At 42.4% G+C, this 9,708-nt stretch overlaps 1 protein-coding gene across 2 annotated transcripts in view; it reads right to left on the reverse strand.

Annotated features, from left to right (window-relative positions):
* The window catches only part of LOC102295251, a 25,760-nt gene extending 16,255 nt beyond the window's left edge, over positions 1-9,505 (reverse strand). For both annotated transcript variants that reach the window (XM_014329545.2, XM_042214379.1), the window contains exons 1-4: positions 9,415-9,505; positions 4,744-4,858; positions 3,563-3,607; positions 1,135-1,222 (exon numbers count right to left, since the gene is read on the reverse strand). In XM_014329545.2, the coding sequence (XP_014185031.1) occupies positions 1,135-1,222; positions 3,563-3,607; positions 4,744-4,858; positions 9,415-9,493 (327 nt within the window). In that variant the 5' untranslated portion in view covers positions 9,494-9,505. The remainder of the gene's footprint in view (positions 1-1,134; positions 1,223-3,562; positions 3,608-4,743; positions 4,859-9,414) is intronic.
* Between the last annotated feature and the right edge of the window lie 203 nt (positions 9,506-9,708).

The raw sequence follows: 9,708 nt of genomic DNA on the forward strand, positions 1-9,708 counted from the left end.
CAAATGCTTGCATTTGATGCGGTACTTTGATTGTTTTGCCACGAGTTCCCGGCATGCAATGCGCGAAAGTCACGTGGTCTGTCAATCTCTATTGCTGGGTGGAAGCTGATTGATTGATCTCTTCTTGGGACCGTGGGCTGCCTCCTCTCAGCCCTTGTTCAAAGTCCCCATTTTAAAATGTCTGCTGTGAAATAAAGTTTCTGATCTTACTATCTGTGACAGTGTTCCCTGACATGTCACAACTTTGATTATTATACTAGTAATTAAATAGACTAAAACTAAACATGTTCAAACTGCCTGAAGCTAAAATAAATTGTATAAAGAAAAGTGAAACATAAAGAAACATTTATTAGAAATTACAAAACTATAATAACACAAACTCAAACATCCCTCGTGTGTTTCTATTAGGAGAAGATAGTGACTGAGCATTCCAGGGTGGATGTAAAAGGGAATGTTTTCCTGTCATCCGACTGGGATGATGACGAAACGTTTCTCCCACTGAAAACGTGACGTCCACATGAACACAATCGGATTTTTGGGGATTTCCTCACCCGGATGTTAAAGACATTTACTGTCATACATTTGCTCAGGTTAGAAGATAAACGTGCAGCAGCTACACTAACGTCTGTGATGTTTGTGTGTGAGGAGTGAGGTGGGACATTTTAATGCAAAACTATTCATTCTGTCTTATCCCAAATTCTCAGACAGCTGAAGGATGTGACTGAACATGAAGTGCAAACAGGAAGAAGTACAACACTCTGCTTCAATGAAGACCGGGTTCAAAACCAGGCCTGACTGAGCCGTGTGCGTGTTGTAATAACTAAGTTAATACTGCTCTGATGTGTCGATCAGGTATGAAACACGTCCTCGAGCTAACCCAGCTACCACTACGAGCTGTTTTAATGCTGTTAGTAAGTCTTTTTCTTTGTTCATGTTGAATTCACATTTTGTCCCATTTTAGAAGAAGAAAAGATGCAGATACTCAGTGGAAGGAAATGCTGATCTTTATCAGCCCGATCAAGTTCTAGTTTAGATCTAATGACTTTCATCATTAGAAACAATCTCTGTGTTTTCAGCACTGTTTAATCTCTTAAATCTAAATGTGTGTTCACTTTCTGTCTCATGTTTACTGACCTTCTCCTTCGTAATGACATGAGCTGTGACGTTTTCACAGTCCTGAAATCCATCCAGCAAAGTGAGTGGGTTTTCTTCAGTGTCCAGCCTGATGGAAAATTAACATATTAGCATAACTGAAGTGATCTCATAACCCTGTGAAATAAACGAAATGACAAAATATATTTTAAAAACATGATTCTTGGATCTTATACAACAGTCAGAGGCTCAAACATGGGCTCCTCAAAATGATACTAGAGCTGAGCTGGAGGGCGTCTATCAGGATGGGCCTGGGACCCCTGTCCTCAGTGGGCTCCTCCCACTCCATCACACCCTCACACATGCAGGGCCTTGGGGGGTGCAGGTGCATCAATGAGGACAGGTATTCCTTCTCTGTCTCCTCCTGGCCACCTGTGTCTGAATTTAATTCCACAACTTAGACATTCTCATTGCTTACACTATCTCTTGGAGAAGCTAAGCCTCCAGTTCCAGGCAGACTAAGATATGGGAAGACAATAGCACACATGGCAGACCAGAGAGAGCTAGAGAGGCAGCAGGAGAGAGAGGGAGAGCAAGGAACAAGAGGGGACTGCTAAAGGAAACTAGATAACCTAAAGACGTCTAAATTACACCAGAGAAACAATACAATCAGGATGCTCATGAGCACAAGGAAACTAACTATAAAAGTTAAGCAACTCTGGACCCCCTGCAGAAATCCTACCGGCCCAATAGGTCCACGTCAGACACCATCGCTGCTGCCTTCACTATTCCCTCTCCCACCTGGAAAACGAAGACTCATACATCAGGGTACTTTTTGTTGATTACAGCTCTGCATTCAATACCATCATCCTACACAAACTCACTCACAAGCTGGCAGCACTCGGCCTCCAGCTCACCCTCTGTGACTGGCTACAGGACGTTTTGACTGGCAGGCCCCAGTCCCTCAGGATGGGCAACAGGACTTCAGCCAGCATTATTACAAACACTGGTGTCCCACAAGGTTGTGTCCTCAGTCCCGTCCTCTACACCCTGTACACCCACGACTGTGTCGCCTCCAATAGGGATAACACCATACTGAAGTTCGTGGACCACACTGCAGTGATCGGTCGCATCACTGAGGGGACGAGGCGGCTTACAGGAGAGAGGAGGCCGGTCTGGTGTCATGGTGTGAGGACAACACCTGGACACTGAACACCACACAGCTGGTCAAGAAGGCTCAGCAGCGGCTGCATTTCCTGAGGAGGCTGAGGAAACCTGGTATGCCAGCAGCTTCTACAGCTGCATCGTGGAGGGCACCCTGACCAGCTGCATCACTGCATGGTACGGCAGTACCACTGCTATGGACGGCAAACGCCTGCAGAGAGAACCCTAACAACCACGGAGAAGATCCCCAGGACCCCGCTGTCGTCTCTGCAGATCATCTACAGAGTCCAGAGGAGAGCTGCCTCCATCCTCAAAGACCCCACACACCCCCAACACACACTGTTCACACTTCTGCCCTCGAGACGAAGGTTCAGAACATCCAGACTCAACAACTCCTTCTTCCCCACTGATATCAGACTCTTGAACAGCTGACCCATTTTTGAACAGTAATAATAATTTTTTTGCACTTCTGGTCATCTCACATATCAAAGCAGTATATTAAGCTCACAGCTCCTTTGTACATAAATCTATTTAATACTTCATTTTTTGTCTCCATTTATTTATTCATGCTATTTGTATTTTATCTATTTGCACATATTAACCAGCATCTGTCTGTGGACAGCAGAGAAAGAATTTCATTGAACAGAGAAATGCTTTTCCTTGTGCACATGACAATAAACGCTTTGAAATCCAAATTCAAAATCAAAGCAATGATGAGTGACAAGATTCAAAATTCAATCAGCACAAAACACCAGGTCATAGCCCAGAACAAAAAGCTCAGCAGCAAATAAAGAACCAGGATGTGACAGTGGCGACGTGTTGTTTATTCACTTCTTTAAAATACTCCAAAGTACCATAAACAAGCTAAGTGCCGTTTGTGTTCCCTATCTTTAAAATAAATAAATAAAACAAACTAAATCCACGTTGGACAGAGTTGATTGTACATCAGAGGGACAGCTGCTGCTGAGCAGGCTGGAGACAAAGTTAGAGACGTGCAGAGGAGGAAGGGTGGATACACTGGACTAAGGATGTGAAGATGGAGCCAGGCAGCAGGAAAACAGGAAGTCCTCAGAGAAGATCCATGGATGTAGTGAAGGAGGAAGTGCAGAGGAGGCAGATGATCTGCTGTGATAAATCCTAACGGGCTTTTTGGCTCATTAATAACCAACTATTAATAAAAAAGTCCAGTGTATTGTGAAGCACTGTCCAAATTCTTTTACAAATACTTGCAAAGGACATAAAATATCCAGATGTCAAACCTGCTAAACACCATTTAAAAAATGTAAATGACTGAAAGCTTCTTTACCTTTTCACAGATCTTCCAAATCTTGATTGGTGGTAGTCGTTTCCCCTAAACGAAACACATCCTGCATTATTTGTTATAGATTACTTTTTACTTAATTTTATTTTGTACAAGTGGTAAAATCTCAAAGTGAAGTCTGAAATCTGTAGGTGCATTCTTCTCTCATGTCACTGGGTCTTTGTCTGGTTCCTCGTCTCGTCTTCTGATTCGCTCCCACCTGTTTCCTCCGCCCTCCTTACCTGCTGTGTGTTTATTGTCTGAGTCTAACTCCTGTCCTTTGGCTTGTCCTCCCTCATTCTGTGGTTTCACTCGAGTTCTGCTTGTTATCATTTACTCCTGGGTCCACCTCTGTGTGTTTGAAAAGACTTTGGCATCAAAGCTTAAGTGCTGTCTGCGGCACGCCGGGTCAGTATCTGCCTGCTGCACAGGATTACATTACATCTCTACAATTCCAGTCACAGTGGCAGAGCCCCACAGTGCTTCTGATAACCAATGTCTATGATACCCACAGGAGCTGTAATGTAGTAATAGCTGTTTGTTAGGATGCCTGGGTCGTTGACCCGGGTTTTTGAGTTTATTATTTATAATTTCTAGTCTTTGGTTTCTTTGAGTTCTGTCTTATGGTTTATGTCTCTGTCTTCTCTAGCTGCTCTGTCTCCCCTGTCAGCTGTATCCCCTTGTCTAGTTCGTGTCTCTGTGTATCCTTAGTTGCTATTTCCCCGTGTCCGGTCAGTGTCTGTCTGCCCTGGTCCCACGTCTCTGTTCCCTCTGTTGCAGTGCGTGTGAGTCTGTGTCTTTAGTTCAGTCTGTGTCATGTCTCCTGTTTTACTTTGAAAGTCCATGTCTCACGTTAATGTGTCTGGTTTTGCTTCCTTTGTCTCGTTAGGCCTGATTTGCCCCAGCTGTGTTTCCCTCCTGTTACCCATTCCCTGATTGCTCCCTCTGTGTATTTAAGCCCTGTGTTTCTCTGTGTCTGTGTCGCGATCTACCGTTTACCGAGCTGTGTGTTCTGTCAGTCCTCCGGTGTAAGTTTATTTTGATTTTTTCCAGTTATGTTATGTTTGAGTTCAACATTAAAGCTGTTTTTTGAAGTTTACTTTGTGCCTCCGAGTGTCTGCACTTTTGGGTCCACGATTCCTGTCTGCACACAGCCGTCACATAACACTGTTCCAGTCATAAGATACCTGGTTGTTGAGGTGTTCATAAAGCTTTCGTCAAACATGTGTTCAGACAGTCCTTGGAGTCGATGCAGTGCAGCGATGTCAGAGCCGAGCTCCTCCCACTCATCTTCTTTCGCCTCTGAAAACATTGAAACACAGTTTAAATTAGTTAAGGGGAACTAAGTGCTGGTTCCAGTTAAGAACCACTCCTACACTGTGTTTGTATGCCCCTAATCAACTATAACAGACATTTTGTAGGTGATTGTGGCGCGGCTGCAGCGAGGTGTACGCACCTGAGCGGCATCAATGATCACACTGCGCCTGAATTAAAAGGGTGACTGACGTCCTGTCATCGTCGTCGTTGTTGCTGGGGAAGTGTTCACGTGTGGGCGTGTAAAGTGACGGCAACCGAGAGTAAATACAGAACGCTGAAAAACATAGAAATGTGTCTCTGCTGTGTGCCTGTAAAGTGATCCATGCTCAATCATCCAGGTAAGTCACTCTCCAAAGTTTGATCCTGTTCATCTGGACGTTTTCAGTGGGAGAAACGTTTCATCATCATCATCATCATCATCATCATCATCAGGTGACTCCTTCAGTCTCAGCTGCCAACAGGTTGCAACCTTATAAACAGCACATTTGCATAATGACAGAAACAATGACTGTTGGGGAATGGCTGCAATCACAGCATGGTAAGATGGTGACAGATGGACCCTTAGGCCCCTCCTCCATTCAGAGATGGTCTTTCCCTTTTCACGTAAATGGCCTCCTTGACTCCGCCCTCAAACCAGCGTTCCTCACTGTCCAGGATGTTACATCCTCATCGTTGAAAGAGCGTCCACTGGCCTGTAGGTGTAAATAGACACCACTCGGTCGTTGTATGCGTCAGTGTACACCTGGCTCTAAAATACTCTACGTTCTTGTTTGTACCTTGCCTAAGGGCTAACCTGTGACCTGTGACATCAGGTCAGGTGGGTGATAACACCAGTGAGATTGGGTACCAAGCTCCAAGTACAAAGAAAGGAGCGCAGAGTGCAACAGAAGCTGACCAGAGAGACAGGATGATGGCGAAGCTGGAAACCTGGAGCCTTCAGTCACCAAGACTACGTGACGTATCCTCTGAAGGTCAACTAGAAGATGTGAAAGCAGCATTACGAGCAGTCCTCACTGCGACCATCACCGAAACCAACCAGGTGATCAACACTACAGCCATGTGTATGCAAGCAGGCCGCTTGGTGCTATAGCTACAGGAGAGGCTGGATCATTGGATGGTTAGGGGTCAATTTATGATGAAGGTGGTGCAGGACAGTGGAGTTGTGGCCCCATAACACTGTAGTGGACAAGTTAGAGGACCTCTTGGTATCTTATTTTTGTGTACTGCACATTTCCATTGTTCTATTACTACTCCTACTTTCTTTCCTACATATAAAATGTTAAAATATATTTTATTTTATAATCCAAATATAAAATACGCTGTGAAAGAGGGTCTTCTACGCTCCCATGCAACTCTAATGCATTCATGTAGCATTCTTTTAAATTTAATTCTCAGCATTTTGCATTAGTGAGAAACACTGATGTTGTTTCAATCAGTTATAATTACCATTTTATTAAGGTTCAGGTTATTACACAGAAACAGCCATATGGATTTCCTTGTAGTCATCAATATTGTTTATTTACTATCTTTACTATTCTTTGCTTTAAAATGATGTTACCATGGTTATCAATGTGTTATTAATTAGAAACAGGCAGTTTTGCATTTTGCAGCCTCGTTTCCTGCTTATTGAACAGAAACTACCACAGAGATTCCCATTTAATAATTCAGAGCAATAAACATAATATTTACATTATTGATTTTAAGCAAAGCAGAATGTTGGAAACTTGAGGTAGGATTAATTCAAACATTATAATATAGTAATACTATCCAAATCAGCTAAAACATCAGTCACTATTACCTTATTATTATTATTAGGTTATCCCAATTGAAACTGTATAAAAATGTGAAAATTCAAACTCATTTTTGTATTGTTACAAAGGTATTACACTATTATTACTGACGGCCACCATGAGTTTACTTGAATATTAACTGGTTACTATGTTATAATTGAGTGGTAATAACTTTGAAATGACAACAACTGACTTTCCTGGGGGAACCCACCCGAGCGATTAATACAGTTTTATCCAATCTCTAATCATTATTACAGGATTGTTTCCGTCTTGTTATCCTAGCTCTGCCACTTTATTGCAGAATGTAAAACTCAAAGTCAGAACTTCATTGCAGATAACAAAGTGACCAAGAAACCCCAAAATACACTATCTAAGCTGGGCAAGAACAGAACAAGAGACAGAGACAAGAGGTGATGTTCACGGAGAGAGCAAAGAGAGACGCGAACATGACCGGAGAGGTCGGAGGTGAATTAAAACAGGGACACTGAAGACAGAACATGGAGCAGAGACAGACTGTCGGGGTTCCTGGCTCGTTGACCCAGTGTTTTCAGTTTTGTCATTTTAGTTTATTTTTCCACATCAATGTTGTTCTCACTTCCTGTTTTTCCTGTCAGCTCGTCTCATGTGTTGTTAGCCAGATTGTGTTCAGCTGTGTCTCTCATCAGTCTGTGTGTTTAAGTCTTCTGTTTCCACTTGTTCAACATCATGTCTTTGAATGCGTCTACGCCATACGTGATCCACTCCAGCCAGTTCAGCTATTTCAGTTCAGTCGGTCCTCCGTTTCATGTCCTGTTCATCCGCTCATCATAACAAACACTAGCCTTCACCTATCTGTGAGTCCAGCGTTTGGGTCCTCCTTTCCTTGCATCCACACACAACACAAGTCCTGGCACAGACTGGCCAAGAAGAACGAACATAACCAGAAACAACACAGAGCTCGTAAAGACTGCTCACATTGTGTTTTTAATTTATGTTTAAAGTGAAGTTTAATTTTATATTTTTGGTTTTGGTGCCTAACCAAAGGTAAAACAGATCAGATCGATCGATGGCTGTTAGAAGAATTATTAGAAATCTTGTTATTACGTGTATGATGGGCGATTTCCATTGTAAATATTAATCTATGAAATGAAGTAGTCTTCAAGTACGCTGTCATTCCAGTGGTTGTCATGGTTACTGTCAGCAGACTCACTCATCCACAGTTCAGTGTGTTTATTTAAAGTGACGACTGTAACGGGGCTCATGAAGGTTTGACCGGCAGCAACAACAGAAACAAACTACTCACAGCTCAGAACAGTCTCTTTAAGCCCATCTTAAACACAATCTGGTGTTGAATGACTGGTGTGATAATCAGCCCAGGTACAGACACGCCGCGACAAAGCAAAGTGTGATTAAACAGACAGAGAGAGGAGAGTGCAAAAGTGAGAGCGAGCCATGAGACCAGAGGACCATGATGATGGTAGAGTGATGGTGTCCTCCTGTTCTTGGAAAGTCTGGACTGCTGTACAAATGTTCGAAGTACAAACTAGCAAGAACACAAGCACAGACCTGCTTACTTGGGTATTGAGCAACAACTTTGCCTGAGTCTCTTGTTGCTGCGTGCCTCGTGCTTCTTTGTAGTTCCTAGTGTGTAAGTTCCTGGTTCCTGCCTTGAATGAGTTTTTGTACGCTGTTCCTGTGGCTTCCATCAATAAAGTGTGATACAAAATTTGTGTTTTATCTAACCTTTGTGTACTGCTGATATGTAATTGTAACTTTCTTGTACAAATAAAGACGGGAAACAAGTGTAAGCTTTGCTTCGGGTCACGACACGCTTCATTATGAAGCTGAGGCCAACACGAGGGTGAGAACTTCACTCCAACCAGCCGAACAAAGACTGTATCCTCACCATGGGTATGATTAACGTGCGTGGTTAACATGACTATCAGAAATGTCTTGTGGTCCAGTTACTGCAACAAACAATGAAATAAAACAGCAGCAACAAACAGAACCCGATACAGTGATCCAGACTCTAAACTTTGTTTGATGTTAGTGAAGAACCTGCGAGCATCAGGGATTTTACTCTAAACGTCTTTTCTCAGAATCGATCCAGCTTCTCCATCAGACTAAAGACCTCAGGAATCTGTAGCTTCCAAAGATCACTGCCAAATAATTTTAATAAATTTGTAAAATTAAATTATATTTTTAACGTAGCAGTTAATAATAATGCAAAACAGCTGATGAAAAATAATAAGTTGAACTGAAATGGAAGAAAATATTAGATGAAGCTATTTGAATTACTGGGGCTGTTTTTAAAAAATAATTAAGTTTAGATTATTTAATTTATTGAATTGCTTTGAGTGTTTGTCTTTGCAGTGCAGAGATGTGTGGTTTCCACAGGACAGAAATGTGATTTTAAACATGACACGTTACAGGAGAGCAGACAGGAAGTATTTAAAAGGAGCTCATTTTTATATGTAATGACGTGTTTTCATAGTAGTTTTTTTGCTACTTTGAAATGGAAATTAACCTTAGTTTATGGGCTGTGTAATAAAATGCTAGTATAAAAAATTATGTTCTGAAGAGAAGCCGAATGTTAGTTGCAGTATTCAGGATTCTCATCCAGTGATGTCAGCTCCAAGATGTTACAATATAGACATCTATCCATCCATTCTGGTCTGTTTATCCTTATCAGGGTCGCTGGAGCCTATCCCAGCTGTCATAGGGCAGGGGACACCATGAACAGGTCACCAGAATTACGAGGAAGTCTCTTACCGAACTCTTCAGTGAGGCCGAGGAGGCTGAAGATGACCAGGAGCTTCCAACTCCAGCAGCCCTGCCTCTGTCCTGGCATGGCCCTGCAAAATATGATTAACATTCAATTCAATTTTATTTATAGAGCGCCAAATCACAACACCAGTTGCCCCCAAGGCGATTTATATTGTACAGTAGATCGTACTTATCTACTTAGCACTTTTAATTCTTATTCTTATTTTTATTTCATGTCTTTAAGCGTAACTTATGACAGTATGTTTGCACTGAAGCACCGCAGCAATTTCCTAATGTTGT

Source organism: Haplochromis burtoni, unplaced genomic scaffold, assembly GCF_018398535.1.
Source record: "Haplochromis burtoni strain Fernald_Lab_line unplaced genomic scaffold, NCSU_Asbu1 Contig_557, whole genome shotgun sequence".
NCBI classification, from domain to species: domain Eukaryota; kingdom Metazoa; phylum Chordata; class Actinopteri; order Cichliformes; family Cichlidae; genus Haplochromis; species Haplochromis burtoni.